Source organism: Artemia sp. Qi Xiang Cuo, chromosome 11 (genome assembly GCF_049724085.1).
Source record: "Artemia sp. Qi Xiang Cuo chromosome 11, ASM4972408v1, whole genome shotgun sequence".
NCBI lineage: Eukaryota > Metazoa > Arthropoda > Branchiopoda > Anostraca > Artemiidae > Artemia > Artemia sp. Qi Xiang Cuo.
Genome location: NC_142804.1, coordinates 16,154,149 through 16,175,202, shown reverse-complemented (window position 1 = coordinate 16,175,202; position 21,054 = coordinate 16,154,149). Strand labels below are relative to the sequence as shown.

The 21,054-nt window shown below is 35.5% G+C and overlaps 1 protein-coding gene across 1 annotated transcript in view; it reads left to right on the top strand.

Moving 5' to 3' along the window:
* LOC148946695 (uncharacterized) overlaps nucleotides 1-21,054 on the top strand; it is a 95,860-nt gene that overhangs the window by 64,313 nt on the left and 10,493 nt on the right. The window contains exons 3-5 of the mRNA XM_089096395.1: nucleotides 6,861-7,115; nucleotides 10,302-10,462; nucleotides 17,582-17,816. Coding sequence (XP_088952521.1) covers nucleotides 6,861-7,115; nucleotides 10,302-10,462; nucleotides 17,582-17,816 — 651 coding nt within the window. The remainder of the gene's footprint in view (nucleotides 1-6,860; nucleotides 7,116-10,301; nucleotides 10,463-17,581; nucleotides 17,817-21,054) is intronic.

The window sequence follows — 21,054 nt, the reverse complement described above, 5'->3', positions numbered from 1 at the left end:
ATAATGCTGGGGAGTCTGACACCCCTTCATAGCAATGTCCCTTCCCCCATGAAAACTTGCTTCGTGAAAAGATCCTCTCATATAACCCCAAACCCACTCCGACCCCCCACTACCAGAAAAAAATTCCCCTGAAAACGTCTGTATACTTCCCAATAACCCATGCTATATGTTAACATTGGGTAAAATTCATAACTTTCAGCACTCCCCCGGGGGGCTTCGGGGATTAAGTCATCCTAAAAGACATAGTTATCACATTTTCGACCATGCTAAACAAAATGGCTCGGGTGTTTTTCGATCGGGATTTGATGTTTGATCGGGTGACTTTGGGAAAAAGTGAGCGTGGGAGGGGGCCTAGTTGCCCTCCATTTTTTTGGTCACTTAAAAAGGGCACTAGAACTTATAATTTCCGTTCCAATGGGTCCTCCTACAATATTCTAGGACCACTGGGTCAATACGATTACCCCTGGGAAAAAAAAACAAATAAACTTGCATCCGTGATCTTTCTTCCACATTTTTGTAAATAGGAGCTTGAAACCTCTACAGAAGGGTTCTCTGATACGCTGAATATGATAGTGTGATTTTCATTAAGGTTCTATAATTTTTAGGGGGTCTTTTTTCCTTTTTTCGAAAATAAGCCAAATTTTCTCAGGCGCGTAACTTTTGATACGTAAGGATAAACTTGATGAGACGTATATATTTGAAATCACAATTAAAATCTCATTCTTTTTATGTATCTATTGGCATCAAAATTCCGTTTTTTAGACTTTCGGTTACCATTGAGCCGGGTCGCTCCTTACTTACAGTTCGTTACCACGAACTGTTTGACAGTTCTGATTATTTTGGTGCATTTGCAAGTTACTCGGTAAGTGTCGATAATAAAAATTCCGCAAAGAAGAAAAACCTGAAGCTCAGGATGGTACTTGATAAAGATGCTCTTCTGAAAGGTAAAATTGAGCTAGCCAATAAAGATCAGAATACAGAACATTCAGACTTTGCAGATATTGATTTTAAGCTTGGAGTCTTTTACCAAATAATTCAGCAATACCAGGAAAAAATTTCAAAGAATTTTAAGAAAGATAGAAGGAAAACTTCAAAAAAGCCTTGGATTGCTCCAAGTTTACTAAAATCAATAAATAATCAATCAATGATTTGTATGAGGAAAAGGTACGCCATCCTTGCTATAGGAATGCGCGAATTTATAAGAATTATCGTAATGCCCTAGACAGACTCTTGCAAAAGACTAGAAAAGATTATTATAAATAGAATTTGAAAAAACATCTGGAAGTCCATCAAAAACATGGAATGGGATTAGAAAAACTTTAGGACAACCGTCTAGAGAAATTCGTGAGGAAATATTCCGTAAGGGTGGAACTCGTCTTACTAATCAAGAGGAATTTGTGAAGAGTATGCTAACTATTTTTCGACAGTTGGACAGAGAGTGAAAGAGTTGATTATATACAAACCAGGGGAAAAGGCTTCTCGAAGTTACCTTCCTAAGGAGCTGAAAATCTCTTTAAATCTGCTCCCAGTTGAAGAATCTGAGGTTCGAAAAATCATTGATTGTAAGAAAAGTTAGGCTGGTGGCTCTGATATTGTTTCAATTAGAGCAATAAAAACGTTTTTGGGAAGTGATTGCATCAACTTTTTGTTTCATTAATTAATCAATGTTCAAAAGAGGGAGCGTCTCAGAGTTGTTTTAAATCAGCAAAAGTTATACCAGTACATAAAGGAGGGAATACTGGTGAAGTTGAAAACTATAGACCTATAGTGATTTTACCCATTATGTCTAGGACACTGGAAAAATGCTTTTCCGTGAGAATGTATCAGTACCGGTAAGGCCAGAGAATATTTACTCCCATATAATTTGGATTCCGTCAAGACCGTAATACTGATCAAGCAAATATATGTTTGACTAGTATTATTAATATGGCGTTAGATAACGGACTTAAATTGGCTATTGAGTTTTTAGACATTATAAAGGTTTTTAATACGGTTACTCATGATATTTTGTTAATGAACTATGAAACTTATATGATTAGGGGTCCAGTCCTTTCGTTTTTACGTTCTTTTTTTGTCTTGTATAAAACAATATATTCAAATTGATAATATAGGATCTGAAGAAAAGTGTATTGAGTGCGGAGTTCCACAAGGTTCGGCACTTGGGCCCTTATTTGTTCTTATTTTTGTGAATGATCTTCTACTGTCTGTAAGTAAACTGGAAACAACAATGAGGGAGATCCTCAAAAAGGATAGTGCGGCTACAGTGCCTATGTTTGCTGACGATGCTTCTTTAGTGGTGATTGGAAAGTCAGAGAGGTGGTTTCTAGAGAGTGTAAGAGAATAGATTAACGAAATTTCAGGATGGCTGAGAGTGAATCAGCTAAAGGTGAACCCCACTAAGAGCACTTTCCTTGTATTTTCGAAGACATCGAATTATTATCCATGGATAGCCTACAGCATATAATATATGAAGGTGGCATGAACTAACATTAAGTATGATATAAAGCTGCTGTTGGTGTGTTTAAATGGTTTATTTTTGTAGTCGCTGGAATATACATAACCATAATATTAGGGGAATGGATGATTATTATGCTCCACCTGTATTGTCGACCGGGTCTTTTGTGATGAAGGTTATAAAATCATGAAATAATTTGGAAAATGAAATGAAGTAGATGAAAAATTTTAGTAATTTTAAAAGGAAACAGAAAAAAAGATTATTTAGTAACTATGAATTTTAGTTTTTTTTTGAGGAGATTTGATTTGATCCAATTTACATTAAATTGTAATTGTCTATTGGTTGGTGAGTGTGGCTCCACAGCATGAACAGGGTGTACAGTTGCTGTCCCTGTAGTAGTATTATTGTTATTGTTATTTATTTATTTCTATACATTTTTTTTTCTTCTTTCTTTCTTTCTTTCATTCTTATTATAGTGAATTTAAATTATGTCATATGTATTTTTTTTCACCTGATTAACCCCACGTCAACTGTTTTGTTTTGGGTGAATCAAATTGTTTTTGTTTGTAGATTGTTGAATAAATAAAATTTATCAAAAATATGTATAAAACGGTTAATGCGATATCCTTTTTATGTTAAAAGCCTAATTGTTTTTATTCGTGTTTCAATAGAAACGTTTGTTTTTTCTGATAAGTTCTTTTTTCAGCTGAATATAAAATTGAAAATAAAATATAAACTTAAGTCGAAATTTACGCTTCATAATACCACCAAAGGATAAGACCAGAGAAATTTTTCGTGAAAATGATCCCCTCCAGCAACCAGTGCCACAGCCATGATATTTTTGTATTAAATAAAATAATAACTTTCATATCAAATAACAAAAAAAATCAGCCATTTAATAGTGGGCCTACAAAAGAAACTACACTCAGGCCAGGGGACTATCAGCACTTTCTTAATTTACCAGTAATGGTGTCATTAACGGTAGCATTAAACGTATTAAATTACTTCTTAGTGGTGTATTAAATGAGAGAGCAGGGAGAATCGCTTTAGAGACGAATACACCACCGCCTTTAAAAAAGGTAATCCACAAAGACTGAGAAGCTTTATACACAGTTTAAACAGATGGAAATCCCAATTCAAACGGTTGTCTCACAATTTTCACTCAAGAAATTTTTGGCTAGTATCTGGCTAACATTTGTTTGTTTTGCGGCAAAGAACGACCAAAAATAGAGCTTTTTTGCTATCTAGAAAGGGTACTTTATCAGTAGTAGATAATAATAAAAATTCACCTTGGCTTGAAATATCCCTATAAAGCTTTGAAATAATTTTTTTCAAATCAAGATCATTTTCTAATAGACACTTGTAGTTCGCACGCATACCGCAACGAGCGACTGTGTCGTGTAACAGCATGTCTCAGGAACAACTGTGCTCAGTTTTAGTTGTGTAGCTAGCCTGTATGATTTTGATCTGTGCTTTCAAAATGTTTAAGACTATCAACTCGCCCGCCGCGTGTAAGGCCCGCTCAGTGATACGGTTTTCGGGTGGCCGGCGTTTACCCTCTCCCCTGGAAAATGCTCCCCCGCAGAAAATACCCCCTTGGAAAATCCTTCCTCGGAAAATACCCCTGGTCAACGCCCATATACCACCGGGTCATGCCACGGTAGTCCGCCTGAGTCTCTAAGTAAGCAAGCCTATTAGGATTAGGTCACTTGTTCGCCTGTGAGTCCAAGCAAATTGACCCCGCCCCCGTTTTATATACAAGTCCAGTGGGTATTGCCCGTCATAAGTCAACCAAAAAATCTCACTGATCCCTCAGTTATATGATTATCTACCTTAGTTCTGCCCTAGGATGGATGGATGATAGACTATCTATCTACAAGTGAAATGACATCGTTTTTATACAATCTTGAAAAAGGCTTTTGCCAGCTTTTCCTCTGACTCAGACTATCTACCTTAGCTTTTTTTCGAATTGACCATGGCTTGATAGCAACTTGATTTTAATTCAAAAATCAATGGAGTTTTGAAAATAAATATTTTCAACAAAAAGAATTTTCTTTTGTGTGCTTTTAGAACCTTGACTTGTTTATTTACTTCGTTCTGTACAAGCTTGTTTCTGGGGTTAAAATTTTCCTTGTATTGTTTAATTTGCACTGTATTTATTATTACAAAGTGTTGACTGGTTTTGATCGGTTTAAAGACTGTGAAACAGTACTTTTTGGAAGCAAACCTGATAAAATAGATCGCCTTAACACTGTTTTGAACTCGGTTAAATGAGCCCCAAAATCTTTTCCAAATGCGAGAATGGGATCATAATTGGCTATTTCCATTTTTTTTTTTTTTTTTTTTTAGTCAAAGACCTAACCAATAACGCTTAGAGTAGTCTATTCCAAAAAACTCAAGATAATCTATTCATTGACAATCAAGGTAATCTGTTCCACAATACTCTGTTCAATGGTAATCTGTTCAATAGCTCTATAATGCACAAAACTCGGGATAATCTGTTCATTGACAATCAAGGTAATCTGTTCCACAATACTCTGTTCAATGGTAATCTGTTCAATAGCTCTATAATGCACAAAACTCGGGATAATCTGTTCATTGACAATCAAGGTAATCTGTTCCACAATACTCTGTTCAATGGTAATCTGTTCAATAGCTCTATAATGCACAAAACTCGGGATAATCTGTTCATTGACAATCAAGGTAATCTGTTCCACAATACTCTGTTCAATGGTAATCTGTTCAATAGCTCTATAATGCACAAAACCCGGGATAATCTGTTCATTGACAATCAAGGTAATCTGTTCCACAATACTCTGTTCAATGGTAATCTGTTCAATAGCTTTATAATGCACAAAACTCAGGATAATCTGTTTCATAACACTCAGAATAATCTATTACAGGACACTCAAAGTAATGTGTTCCGCAACCTATACTAATCTATTCCACAACAGATCAAATACCCTATTCCACAACACTTAGGGTAATCTATTCCACAGCACTCAAGTAACACTCAGTACACTCAGTACCCCATTAATAACCGTCAATGGCTCAGATGGAGTTTTGTTCTTTTTTCTCTACCCAGAATTACACAGAGGGTTAATAAGACAAAAAGGTGCAAGTCCAATAACTTAACTTTTAGACAACATCTATAGTATTTAAGTCGTTTCAGTAGTGGCAAAGTGGGATCAAATTGATTTGAATTCTTCAAATGTATACCTTTCAAAACGGGGGTCGTTGGGAGGGGTAAGTGCGCCAAAGATCATGGCAAATCATCCTGTCTCAAAATTTTCAACAAAAAGACAAGTAATAAAATGAAGCTCCACCTCTGTAGATGATCTAAGTAAAATATTCATCAGTATATACCCTTTAATAAACGTTAATGAACTATCTTTTTTAGATGACAGGCAATTGTCAGTGAATGACAGAAGACAGTTTGTAACTTGTCCTTTTTTCACACGAGATGAAATTTCGAAACAAATTTGTTTTGTTTATTCACTGGCTACTGGTCAGCTGATTTTTTGCCAATGGCATAAATTCAGAACGACAGGATCTGTACTAACCTGTTAAGTTTAACACTTAACAGGTTAAGTGTAAACTTAACCTGTTAAGTTTTAAAGCAATAATCAAAATTGCAGCGGTAGCTAGCAACCTATTAAGCGACGATTTTTTATAGTGACCCTTTTAATAAAGTATCTACCGTGCTCACTGGAGATAGGCCGTACTTTGTTAGTGACTTTAAATTCTTTTAAATGAAATTTTAATGGATAATTTCAATTCACTCCTCAAATGTCTTAATTTAGTCCCTCCCCCCAGAAATAGATTGGTGTTGATCCTAGGAGAATGGTAGTATACACACCAAAATCAATTATTGCACCATAGATAATAGACATAAATCAGAAGGCTAAACAGATAGCTGCCCTGCTTAGAGCACTGTGACATGCATACCAGATCTCTTTCATATTTCTCTACCTCGCAGTTCATGGACCAGACAAGATTATCAAATTTTCTGACTCTGTCCAGTACAATATTCTTTTGCCCTTAGGGCTCTGGAGAGCCTTGCTTTAAGAAATCCTAAATTAGGTTCGAAACAAAGACAAATAACAATACAAAAATATAAGATGGTCAAAAGAGTTTGTGTTTATAAAAAAAATGTAAATTGTCAAAGTGACAAAATGAAATGTCAAAATGTCAATTAAAGTGCTTTTACCGAATATAATTGAACTGTTTTTGTAGCAGTTGCATGTCTTTATATAATTGAGCTACGGGTTCTTGTGTAGCAGCACTTTAGTAGCACTTACTTTGACGACATTACTGCTAAACTCTTAAGCAGTTCCATTTCTAAGAAATTTAGTATTTCAGCTTTGTTTATTGTTTCTAACCTACTAACATATACTTCTTCCAGCTGATTTCGGGTACTTCGTTCGTGTTGATTTCCGGGATCAGTTTACCCTGGAGCCAAGTGACAATTGTGATCACGACTTCCTTGAGGTTCGTGATGGTGGTCATGGATATTCACCTCTGATTGGCCGATTTTGTGGTCAAAATTTTCCGCCTATCATCACCTCGTCTGACCGGGCTTTGTGGCTTCGTTTTTCCTCAGACGAGACTATTGAATATTCGGGATTCCGAGCGGTCTACCAATACATTCCCAATACAGGTAGAGATAGCGTAAAGTTTCTATTTTGTTTTTCCTTCGTATTGGGGAGAGGGAGAGAGACAGAGAGAGAGAGATAAAGGGATATAGAGAGAGAGACGAAGAATGTTTGATATTATTTGGAATCAAGGCGTCTTCAATTATTGGCAATTTGTTTATCTGTCATAAATCAAAATCTTTAAACAATCAAAATGTCATATGCTTAAGTATTCATTTTACTGGTGATTACTTCTTTTTATAGCAAGGACAGCTTATTGGACAATACTGTTGCATTAAAAACTTCATTTGCAAGTATTTCTGCCTTCAAAAAAACGGATTGTAATACAATTTTGAATTACCAATATCTTTGACGATAAAACTAAACGAGAAACTAAACACTAAGTAAACTAATTATATAATTATTACTAATTTTTTCAACTAATTTTTCCATGTTCTGCGCTATTAAAATCAAATAATCATAAAATATAGGAGTGTCTTAATAGAAAAAATCTAATTTTGAAGCTAGTTGGAATACCTCAAATACACAATACACCTTAATACACCTCAACACCTCAAGGTGTTTAACAGAAATACCCCAAATTTTGAAGCCCGTTGGAAAGTCATTTGTACGTTTGAAACTCAGTAAACCCAAGTGGAACAAAGCTTGATTTAATTTTGCTCATTAGGACACTTTCTGTCCTCTAGGACCTTGTCACCAAATTCCCTGTAGCTCTTTTTCCTCTTCTTGAGATACTAGACACGCACCAAAACGCAAGGAAGGCCATTCACCTAAATCCCTGTCATGGTTGGTATAGTGGTTTATTTCAATTCGTGAATATCTGTAATAACCTTCATTTCAAAAGTGTGAATGAGTCTAACACAAAAAATTAAGAGAGAAAAAACGGGTTTAGTATAAAAAAGCAGTGGAACAAAACAAAATATAAAAAAACAACAACAAATCTTTAAATAATAACAAAACGAATATTTCGATACTACGTCTTGGAGCCTTTTTCAATGGAGAAAAATTAAGAAAAAAACACCTATTTTTAAGATAAAATCACCTAAAGAAAACGACAACTAACACACAAGAGAGAAAACACAGACAAGAAAAACACGATTCACATTTTAAACACTTCCAGAGCTCCGATGCTCAAAGTGTGAGTTGTATTTATTTGTTTTTTTTCTCTCTTGTGTGTTAGTTTTCGTTTTCTTTAGATAATTTTTTTTCTAATTTTTTTTTCCGTTGAAAAAGGCTCCCGAACGTGGAGTCAAAATATTCGGATTTTTTTTATTATATAGAGTTTTTTTATCCTTTGTTTTGTTCCACTGCTTTATTTAAATTAAACTGCTTTATTTAATTTTTCTCTCTTGATTTCTTGTAAATTGAAAAGCGGTGTGGTCTGACAAATTATTTAATAAGCCGAATAGCGCTAATGATGATAAAATAGAACAACTTTCAGTTTGCTCATTCATCATGGTTTGTATCAGTAGCTACAACCTAGTAAAGAACGAACCACGACCCATAGTAACCATAAAGTAAAAAAAGAGTTAAAAAGGAATTAGCTAGAGGACAAAAATTGCTACTTGTAGCTGATTCGGAAATGGTAACGACTATATCGATTAGTCTTAATAGTAAAATGTTATTTTGAAAACCAATTTATGGGAATTTCTTAGCATTAACCCGTTTACAGGTTCAGACTAGCTATTGATTCGGAAGGAGATGTGGACGTAGCTTCTTCTATTCGTCTTTTTTCTAATCATAGGCAGCGTAATAGCGTAATGACTCACTAGTAAGGAGACTAACAGGATGAATTCACTAATAGGATGAACAGGGATGGTCTGTTTTAAGTGTTCTCAAGCAGGACAGGGAACAGGAAAGAGCAGCCAAAAGCAATAAGAAAAGCAGTAGATCAGCCTTGGCCTACATGACATATATTCTATAAAGAAGCTAAAAAAAACTTTAAAATGTATTTGTTTTTTTAATTGTTATTAAAAACCAGTTTTTAATACAAGGAAGGCTTTTTAGAAATCCAAAAGAGCAAAAGAAAAAAAAATCAATATTAAAGTCACCCATTTCAACTGTTTTAAAGGTGGCAAAACAAATATAGGCAAAGGACATTATAAAAAATTAAGCTTCTAAGTTCAAACTTATATTCAAAGTTTTTACCCAGATAACTGATGAATTTTGTGACACGGTATTTGATGTTTTCTATGCAGTAATGCTCCATGAGAAAAAAAATACTAATTTTGGTAATTATTTATGTTAAGAATACATAGCTAATAGATACTTCAACCACTATGCAAGGGTTCTGAAACGCCACAGCCATTCGTTTCTACAAGATTTCCACTTCTCTTGATGAATAACGAAGAAGACCAATTTCCAGCCAGCGACTTGTGAAGTTTTGAACTCATGAATAAGATCGAATCTGTTGTTAATTTAAGCTATAATTTGAGAAAGACTGATAAAAACATTAATGTTTGCGGTCAACATTGATCGCGCTGGCGGCGCGCCGTTTTGACCCCGCCGCCGCCGGTCTTCCCTCATCGGCGTGGCGCCGGGGTCTAGACAGAACCCGTCTGTACATGGGAGATAGACCCCACAAACACCCCTTTTCAACGGGTAAATCACTAAAACTAAAGTCTAAAAGAAAAATGATTACTTTAACTCTGGGTTAGCCCTCCATATTATTGAATACTCAGATAGTTTAGTTCTTTTTGATGGGGAAACCTTAGTGCACAATATATGGTTTCCACAGTCTTTTAGAGTAGCAACTAAAATAAAAAGTAATACAATCATAAGGACCTTGGTTGAAACAGATATTCTGGGGATGTTTTTATAAACCCTATTTTTGACAATTTAATACAGAATCAGTACGCATTCCTTTTCGTTACGAAAAAAATAAAAATAAATCAGTTACTGATCATAATACGAATCGAATAAATAGACAGGCGGCATCTGAAGTCATGAAAGGAATCCCTGGCTGATTTTAAATGGTCTTTTCATTTGTATTTTGTTTTTCAGTTACTCTTTTGCTTTGATGAAGGTTACTTCTAAAGACCAGTTTCTTTTTCTTTATAGCCTATGCATTTTCTTGAGTGCTGAAAATGGCTTAGTAAAGCATTTTGCCGACATATCTGATTTGTTTCCTTTATTATCTTGCTGAAAGTTATCCATTTTTTTCTTCGTTTTTCGACCATTATTTTTTCTAGCCATTGATCGTCCAGATTATGGTCCTTGTCGATTTGACCTTGAAGGATATGAAGGGGTCTTAGGAACCAAAGATATCACACCAGGGCTTCGCAATTATTCTGTGACTTATGATACTGCAATCGATTGCACATGGACCATCACCGTAGAGCCTGGATATAAGGTAAATCATTCAGTAGCACTGATAATAAGACCTACAAATGTTAATCTACAAAACCTACAAAGCGTTAATGTCCATTCATGTGTGTTTTAACTTATTCGAAAATGCCTATTACCTTAAAACCTTATTTTCCAAGGTATTGAATTTGTTTATAAAAAAAATACATGACAAAAAAATAAACAAGCATGAAGTCAAGCTTCAGAACACATGGCCTCGAAGTTGTAGAGCGCTCGTGGCCATAATTAAGGTATCAGAGATAATTTGTAAATTGCAGTCAATGGTACGTTCCTCCGTAAATGCCACTGCTCATGTTACCCTATTGAAACCTAGTTCTTTCTCCTTTTCTTAATGAGTACCTTTCTTTTCTAGGCCAAAGTTAAAACAGTCCTAACGCTCTTTTTCATTATCCCTCCTTAAGTTAGAAAGTTGTCTTGAAATGAAGATACATTTACATTATGCTTCTACTCCCTCAGTCTATGGGCCTTGTCTTTACTCTACCGATTTAAGTGTTCAGCCGATCCATTTGTCTTTTATAAACGATACCCTAGCCTTTTTTTTTTGCTTTGCTAAAAGAAAGTCAGACACCCGCTTTTCTTGCGTTTTCACCAAATCTCACTTCATTGTGCAGGTGTATTTACGATGTTTCTTCTTTCCTGTTTCTATTTTTCTTTTTCCTTTCTTTTGACAATTTTCTATCTTTAAGATAAATCATATCGAACAAAATATTTGTGAACAGTACTTTCGTCAAGAAGAGTTAATACAAAAAATAGCTATTTATACCTTCCATTTATTGTTTTATTTCTGAGCCGATTATTTTGCCAAAATACAGTTGGTCCAGTGTCCCACTTTCTTTTACTATACCTTTTATCATTTGCCTATCCTGTCTCATTTTTCTATTCTTTCCATCATTGTTTTTTCCCTCTTTTCTCTTTCTTTTGTTAATTTTTTTCTTTACTGTCATTCAATGTCCTTGTAATTTTGTAACGTAGTTGGTGTGTTACCTTGTCCAAAACAATTTTACAGATGATACGGTAACCTCGGTCTTAAACCACGGAAATGATCTTAACGAGTGCGGTTCATATAGGCCCTATAACTGCTGCGTGTAACATTAGCAAGGTACTTGAGCATATATTATATAGATAAAATATTTTATTCAGTGTTGCTGATTTTGATGATCAAGTTAGCTGCAATGCTAATTAGTTTGGCCTTAAAAAACGTTTTGGTTTCTAACATGGGTATTAAGCCCTTGCAATCCCTCCACGAAAAGCCAGTGTCAAACGACAAGTCTCGCGTATATTTATAATTGATGTGTCCAAAGCATTTGATAGTGTTGTTAATTCATATGCCCTTTTTTCTTTAAATGAGTTTGGGATTAAGGTCCCCTTTTAGTATAAAAGTTTTAGAATCCTAATTTTTCCTTCAAACTGAGATCAATGGGTCTAATTTTCAGGAATATACGTGTTTACCATGGAGGTAGATAATGAGAGGAGTTTGCTCCAATCAATTGTCTCTTTATTTATTTATGCAAATGCAATACAATGTTTATATCATTATTCTTAAACTTAGAAACAAATATATAAACTTTAAAGCCTATTTAATTCAAACTGCCGTTGAGGTCAAGTTCATAAATTCATCTGAAATTCCTGTGCCATTTTAAATAAAATCTTTAAGTCTGTTAAAGAAAATGACCAACTGAAGTCGCAAAACACAAGGAAATCAATGACTCTGAACATTTATATAAAATATTCTCTTGATTTATTCTGTTGTTAATAAACCTGCCTTTTGAAACAAAATCATTCAGAAGTACTAATGTTTCTAAGAAAGTATTAAAACTAGTGCTGTCACACAAAAGTACTGCTTCAAAAAAAGGTACTGAAAGTGTTACACTAACGCTATCCGTGGCAACCCTGGGGCGCGCGTGTTTTATCGGTAATGGAATTACAACTGGCTTTGGTTCTCCTTATCAATGGCAGCGCATTAGCGCTGCCTAAGTAAAGAACGATGTGGGTACTATGTATTATTTTTTTTCCATTACACTTCGTATCGAAGGAGTTGTCGTAAAAACTTCGAAAAAGGCTCATTCGATTGGAAATTGGAGTGGCTAGTGCCCTTTTTAATAGTCGAGAGGGATTGGAGGGCAAAACTAGGCCCCCCCACGCCCATCATTTCCCCAAACACATCCAATCAACATTTTGAGATACCCATTTTGTTCAGCGTAGTTGATTTCCAGATAGAAAATATGTTTTTGAGGAGGACACTCTCCCAAAACCCTAAAGGCAAGGGTTTAAAGCAATGCCCTGGGGGTATACAAGAACGATGTTGGCTTATTATTTTTTTTTCCTTTAGAGCATGGCACTTCGTATCGAAGAAGTTGTATCGAAGAAGAACTACCACAAATCAGCATCGATAAATAAATGAAACCCAAAACGAACAGAAATCATAGGCAGCGTGATGGCACTGCCTAAGTAAAGAACGATGTGAGCGCAATGTATTATTATTTTTTTTTCCTCCATACCCTGGCACTTCGTATGGAAGGAGTTGTCGTAGAAACTTCGAAAAGGGCTCATTCGATTGGAAATTGGAGTGGCTAGTGCCCTTTTTAATAGTCGAAAGGGATTGGAGGGCAAAACTAGCCCCCCCCCCCCCACGCCCATCATTCCCCCAAACACGTTCAATCAAAATTTTGAGATAGCCATTTTGTTCAGCGTATTTGGTTTCCAAATAGAAAATATGTTTTTGAGAGAGACGCTCCCCCACATCAATCGCGGCAAGGGTTTTCATTTACGCTCTGAGGTCATATAAGAGGGATGTTGGCACAACGTATTATTTATTATTGTTTTCCTTTAGAGCAGGGCACTTCATATGGAAGGGTTCGTCGTAGAAACTTCAAAAGGGGCTCACTAGATTGGAAATCGAGTGCCCTTTTTAAGAGTCAAAAGTGATTGGAGGGCAACTAGCGCCCCCCACCCCATGCCCATCATTCCCCCACACGCATCCAATCAAAATTTTGAGATTACCATTTTGTTCAGCGTAGTTAATTTCCAGATAGAATATATATTTTTGAGGAGGGCACTCCCCCACAACCGTAAGGGCAAGGGTTTTAAGTTATGCCCTAGGGGCATATAAGGTTTTTATCGAAGGCGTTGTCGTAGAAACTTCAAAAAAGGCTCATTTGATTGAAAATTCAAAGGGCTAGTGCCTTTTTAATGGTCGAAAGTGATTGGAGGGCAAATAGCCCCCCCCCACGCCCATCATTCCCCCAAACACATCCAAGCAAAATTTTAAGATAGCCATTTTGCTCAGCGTAGTTGATTTCCAGATAGAAATCATATTTTTTAAGAGGACACTCTCCCACAACCCTCAGGACAAGGGTTGTAAGTTATACCCCGGAGGCATTTACGGTTTATATAGAAGGCGTTGTCTTAGAAACTTTAAAAAAGGCTTATTCGATTGGAAATTCAAAGGGCTAGTGCCGTTTTCAATAGTCGAAAGGGATTGGAGGGCAACTAGCCCCCCCCCCCGCACACCCACCATTCCCCCAAACACATCCAATCAAAATTTTGAGATAGCCATTATGTTTGGTGTGCTTGATTTCCAAATAGAAAATAAATTTTTGTGGAGGACACTCCCCCACAACCCTCAGGGCAAGGGTTTTAAGTTAAGCCCTGGGGGCATATAATGTTTTTATAGAGGGTGTTGTCATAGAAACTTCAAACAGGCTCATTCGATTGGAAATTCAAAGGGCTAGTGCCCTTTTTAGTGGTCAAAAGTGATTGGAGGACAACAACCCCCCCCCCACGCCCATCATTCCCCCAAACAAATCCAATCAAAAGTTTGAGACAGCCATTTTGTTCAGCGTAGTTGATTTCCAGATAGAAAATATGTTTTTGAGGAGGACAGTCCCTCACAACCCTCAGGGCAAGGGTTTTAAGTTACGCCCTTGGGGTATATAAGGTTTTCATAGAAGCCATTATCACAGAAACTTCAAAACAGGCTCATTCAATTGGAAATTCAAAGGGATAGTATCCTTTTTAATAGTTGAAAGTGATTGAAGGGCAAATAGCCCCCCACGCCCATCATTCTACCAAACAGAGCCAATAAAAATATCGAGACAGCCATTGTATTCAGCCCAGCTAATTTCCAGATAGAAAATATTTTTTTGAGGAGGACATTCCCCCACAACCCTTAGGGTAAGGGTTTTAAGTTATGCCCTGGGGGTATATAAGGGTTTTTTATAGAAGGCGTTGTCATAGAAACTTCAAAAATGCTCATTCGATTGGAAATTCAAAGGGCTAGTGCCTTTTTTAATAGTCAAAAGTGATTGTAGGGCAACTAGCCCCCCCCCCCCACCCAAGCCTATCATTCCCCCAAGCACATCCAACCAAAATTTTGAGATAGCCATTGTGTTTAGCATAGTTGATTTCCAGATAAAAAATCTGTTTTTGAGGAGGATACTCACCTACAGCCCTCAGAGCAAGGGTTTTAAGTTATGCCCTTGGGGCATATAAGGTTTTTATAGAAGGCGTTGTCGTAGAAACTTCAAAAAAGCTCATTCGATTGGAACTTCAAAGGGCTAGTGCCCTTTTTATTAGTCGAATTGATTGGAGGGCAACTAGCCCCCCCCCATGCCCATCATTCCCCCAAGCACATGCAATAAAAATTTTGAGATAGCCATTTTGTTCAGCGTAGTTGATTTCCAGCTAGAAAATACGTTTTTGAGGAGAACACTTCCCCACAACCCTCAGGGCAAGGGTTTTAAGTTGGGGGCATATAAGGTTTTTATAGAAGGTATTGTTGTAGAAACTTCAAAAAAGGATAATTCGATTGTAAATTTAAAGGGCTAGTGCCCTTTTTAATAGTCAAGAGTGGTTGAAAGGCAACTAGCCCCCCCCCCCACGCCCATAATTCCCCCAAACACATTCAATCAAAATTTTGAGATAGCCATTTTATTCAGCATAGCTGATTTCCATATAGAAAATATGTTTTTGAGGAGGACACTCCCCCACAACCCTCAGGGCAAGGGTTTTAAGTTATGCCCTGGGGTCATATAAGGTTTTTATAGAAGGTGTTGTAGTAGAAACTTCAAAAAAAGCTCATTCGATTGGAACTTCAAAGGGATAGTGCCCTTTTTATTAGTCAAATTGATTGGAGGGTAACTAGCCCCCCACGCCCATTATTCCCCCAAACACATCCCATCAAAATTTTGAGATAGCGATTTTGTTCAGCGTAGTTGATTTTCTAGATAGAAAATATGTTTTTGAGGAGGACACTTTCCCACAACCCTCAGGGCGAGGGATATAAGTTATGCCTTGGGGGCATATAAGGTTTTCATTGAAATCTTTGTCGTAAAAACTTGAAAAAGGGCTCATTCGATTTGAAATTCAAAGGGCTAGTACCCTATTTAAAAGTCAAAAGTGATTAGTGGTATTTTTTGTTATTGTTGTTTTTTAGACTAGGGCACTTCGTATCGAAGGAGTTATCGTGGGAACTTCGAAAAGGGCTCATTCGATTGAAAATTGAAAGGGCTGTTGCTCTTTTTAATAGTCGAAAGTGATTGAAGGGCAACTAATTCCCCTTCCATTACCACCCATCCACCTCCACCCACCCAATTTTCCATTATGTTTAAAAACTAAATGTTGCCTTAAGATTAAATCAAAATGCACTGTGATATTGCTAATTCCCAATAAGGCATCTCAGAAGTATTCCAAGAACGACTGAGGGTATTATGTTCAAAGTTTCGGGGCTACTTCTCCTCCTAAAATTTAACGAAATCAAAATAGCGTAAGTTTATCCAAGCTATCAAAGAAAGTAAACAGATTTTTTTTGCGAATGGTATCAAGTTTTCCATTTCAGGTCAACTAGAGGAGGTATGAAACTAAATTAAACAGTACTATTTGTTTCCAAATTTTTGAAAGGGTGTATGTTGTTAAAAATTGATGAAAATTTTTCTCCAGCATACAAATAGCAGGCCAAACTATAAAGTCAAAGATTTAAAGTATTATTGTCTTTTTCCCTGAAAAGATTATGTCAATATAAAACGAAAAGAAATTAATTAAAAAACTTTTTCCACAAAATAAGTTTTTCAAAGAAAAGTTAAGAACTCCCTTAAACGAAAAATGAGCAGAACTAAAATCAAATAATCTACCAAGCGTGAAACTACCACAAATCAGCATTGATAAATAAATGAAACCCAAAACGAACATAAATTACAATAAATAACCGAGTCAAACTCAAAACTAGCAGAAATTAACAAAAGTTCTGCGTAAAACCCCTATGCCTTCCCAAGGCCAGAACAAAATTTGCACTGTACTGAAAAAATACAAATGAATGTGCATCGTCGGTTTAATATACATATACTAATATTTAGTAAACAAAATGTTAATATTATTTGATTTATTAAAGTTATAAAAGTAAAAATATTTAAATTTTTTTCAGTAAAGTGCAAATTTTGTTCTTTGAAAAACTTGGTTTGTGGAAAAAGCTTTTTTTTAAATAACCGAGTCAAACTCAAAACGAGCAAAAATTAACATAAGTTGGGCTCAAAACCCATATGCCTTCCCATGGCCAGAACATAATTTGCACTTTACTGAAAAAAAATATAAATGTCTTTACTTTCATAGCTTTAATAAATCAAATAATATTAACATTTTGATTACTAAATATCAATATATGTATATTAAACTGACAATGCACATTCATTTGTATTTCTTTTTCAGTAAAGTGCAAATTATGTTCTGGCCTAGGAAGGCCTACGGGTTTTGCGACCAACTTATGCTAATTTCTGTTCATTTTGAGTTTGACTCGGTTATTTATTGTAATTTCTGTTCGTTTTGGGTTTCATTTATTTATCGATGCTGATTTGTGGTAGTTTCACGCTTGGTAGATTATTTGATTTTAGTTTTGCTCATTTTTTGTTTAATGGAGTTCTTTACTTTTCTTTGAAAAACTTATTTTGTGGAAAAAGTATTTTTAATTAATCGAAAACAAAGGAGAGATGATAGCAACTGTAGGCTAGCACATGACTCGGCTCCTGTGCTGCAGCTACAGGGTAGAAGCGAGTTAGGCGTTTAACGGCTGCATTTCCCGTATTTCTATTGCTGGTTTTAACCATCTGTTTTATAGGTTCAAGTCACTTTTCCATCTTACCGACTGCAAGAGCCAAACGAGTGTGATGTCAATTTTCTAGATGTTTTTGGATCTACTACGGATCTCAGAAATCGTATAAAACGATTTTGTGGATCGGTAGTGGACACAGTTAGCTCCATCTCTAACATTTTGCATATCAGGTTTTATGCAGAGCCTAAGGCAATTCGATCAAAATTTGAGGCCATCTTTACTGCATATCGAAATCATGATGGTGAGTTTACTCTTCCAGGGATTGCCATATCCAAGGGTCGGGGTCACCCGGTTTGGACCCCTCCTCCACCCCCTCTGAAATTTTGTCCAACTCAAAAAAATTATTTAGAGTTTACAACGTTTTCTTTATAAAGTGTTTTGTACCCTCTCCCTCCAACAAAATTCCTGGATATGTCCTTGCTACCAGGACTATATTAACAATACAATGAAAATCCTCAAGATATATTTCACAACCAGTGAGAATTCCTTGGTAATTATAAAATTCTTCTTGCAAAATAATATTGCTTGAGCTTCGAGGATAGATATACAAAAAATATGAGATTGCAAGCGTAAAATCATATCGCCAAATTACAGTTGGAAAAATTTTATGTTTCACTGCTTTAGTATGATTTTTTATTATTTAAATGGATTACAATATTAAACTAATACATAAAGATATGTCTCCCTATTGGCTCGTATATTTCAATTTTCACACCAAACACATTTGAGCGGAACTAATGAACCTCTTCACCCCGGAAAAGGCATTAAACGTTTCAAATAGGACACATACAGATGCCGCAATTGTCTACTGGTAATACTGAAACACACGTTGAGTATACTCTTGCGAAGGTTTCAGGTACAAATCCCCCCCTCCATGACACTCTTATTACGTTTAGGGCTTACTGAAATTAAAAGATCCCTGAAATTTTCCAGGGGGAATTTTCCAAGGGAGTTTCTGTGGAAAGAAATAGTCGAGGGGATTTTCTGCGGGGAGGAGGAGTAATTTTCTGAGAGATGAGTTTTTGATAAGAGATTTTCCATAGGGAGGGGATTTCCACAGGGGAGGAGTGTTTCGCATGGTGAATTTTTCCCAGGGGGTGGAGAATTCCTCGGTGGAAAATTTTCAAATACTTCTAAATTTGAATATACTATTGTTATTCATACGCGAAGGAAATGTTCCATGGGGTGGGGGTAGGGGGTTATTTTCCGTGGGAAATAATTTTCAAAACCAAAAAAAAAATATCTTGAAGTGACAAACGGGTCTATGGCCAGTAAAGGAAAACAAATTTAAGAAAAATCAAACGAATATTTCGCCCGTATAAAACAATGCGTCTTCAGTTACTTTTCTGTTTCCATGAGGGTAGCTGACAATTGTATATGTGAGTAATTGCATATATATATATATATATATATATATATATATATATATATATATATATATATATATATATATATATATATATATATATATATATATATATATATATATATATATATATATATATATATATATATATATATATATATATATATATATATATATATATATATATATATATATATATATATATATATATATATATATATATATATATATATATATATATATAGCCTATATATATTAAAATTAATGAGACTGCCCGACACACGACTTTCCAATCGCCATCAGAGCGCTCTTAATAGGTGGTAATGTGTTATCGTTGATTGGGGTCTTGCCAAAGCATCGCACCCCACGGCAGCATAGTTGCCAGGTGGTGCGCATTTGCGCCATTTGGTCCTTTTTTGAGTTGATTGCGCATTGAATTTTTCAAATTGGCCAATTGATTTCGCGCATGTCAAACAGATTCGGCGCAAAATGGGCGTATTTGGCCTTCACAATAACATTGACAAAACTCAAAATTTTAAAGTCTAGTGTTTACTGACAACTTCTACTGACAGATTCAGGAATCTGTCTATAAAGACAGGTGGAATTTTCAGAGCCCCGTAGGGATTCTCATATCGCATTCCAGGCTCCGTGACGACCTAAATTTTAAATTATTAAAGCGTGCATTATCCTTAACGTGAAAAACCAAATGGAAAAGTGCTCAAATTTCGATAGAAAAAAATAGTGGGAAAAGCCGACCTTTGTTCGACATAGCTCAAGCAGCTCTTTCTGTCTTAAGCTTACCCATCAGCAACCCTTTCGTCGGGAGAGTGTTTTCTTTTATGAATCTGGTCAAGTAGAAAATTCGAAACAGGATGCACCTTAAAATGCATAACTCTACTGTGACCATCCGACTTAGGCTAAATTGCCAAGGAAAGTGATGCAGGGACTTTGACCCTAGACCCGCTATGCTGATTAGATTTACCATTGACATGTATGACATAAAAAAAACATCCGATGACACTGAAAATGAAACTCTTGAGAAAATTTTGGGCAATATAGAAGGAGGGTTTGCTGTTTAACTTTGAAAATGATCTTGAATACTAGTCGAGGATAAATACAGTTTATGATTAAAAAACGTACAAAACTAATTCAAAGTTCATTAAAAGGAAAACACAAATAAAATAACAATCGGAACTGTTGAAGAACCTTGCCAAGTACAATTTTGCCTCATATGTATGTCTTTGGCTTCTGTTCATGACAAAATCTTAGAACATTGTCTCTAGCCTGCAATTTTATAGATAGTTGAATTAATAACGGCTGGTCTAATTTCTTATCTTTGACTTGGTCGTTCTAATTTATACTTTGAAAGCTACGAAACATTTTGTTCTCATAACTAAGTTTGAGAGTTTATATCTTTTTGCAGCTTAGAATTGCAATGTCATAAAAACATTGTACTAAGAAGTAAACTTTGGTATCACTTACCTAAATGACATTTTAGAGAGATGTCACCTTCAAGGATCATGCTTCTCTTTAGTTCTACATATGAAAATCCTATATATTAGTTATCTTTATCAAATGCGCCTTTAACTTCCACGTTTTTTTATAACTTGTCTATATTGCAAGACCAGTATACTGAGTATCTATTTCTTTTTTTTAGTTCTTTAATCACAGTTTCTATTATTGATAGGGAATAATTCAGCATATTAGCCAGAAAGTTATTTAAAATACCACCTTAGATATTAGCAAGTATTTTTTTTTTACTTCTTCTTTAATTCCCTTTTTCATTTAATTCTCTGACATACCAGAGGACTAAGGAAAATATCTTCCTTGTCAAGCCAGAAACTGAGAACAGAAAATTTCGACCGCAAAAGCGCATGTAATGAGTCAAAAATGCTTCACTGTTTCAGATTTCGGAATATGTAGCCGAAATCTGTCAATGAGGATTGAATCCTACCAATTTTGAGTTCTAGTATTCTAAAAAGCAAAATTCACATTATCTGGTAACATTGTCTCTGGATTTCTGTTTTTTTTTTTTTTTTTTTTTTTTTTTTTTTTTTTTTTTTTTTTTTGCACTCATCTGCAAGATCTAGTTTAACCTGAATTTCGAACACAA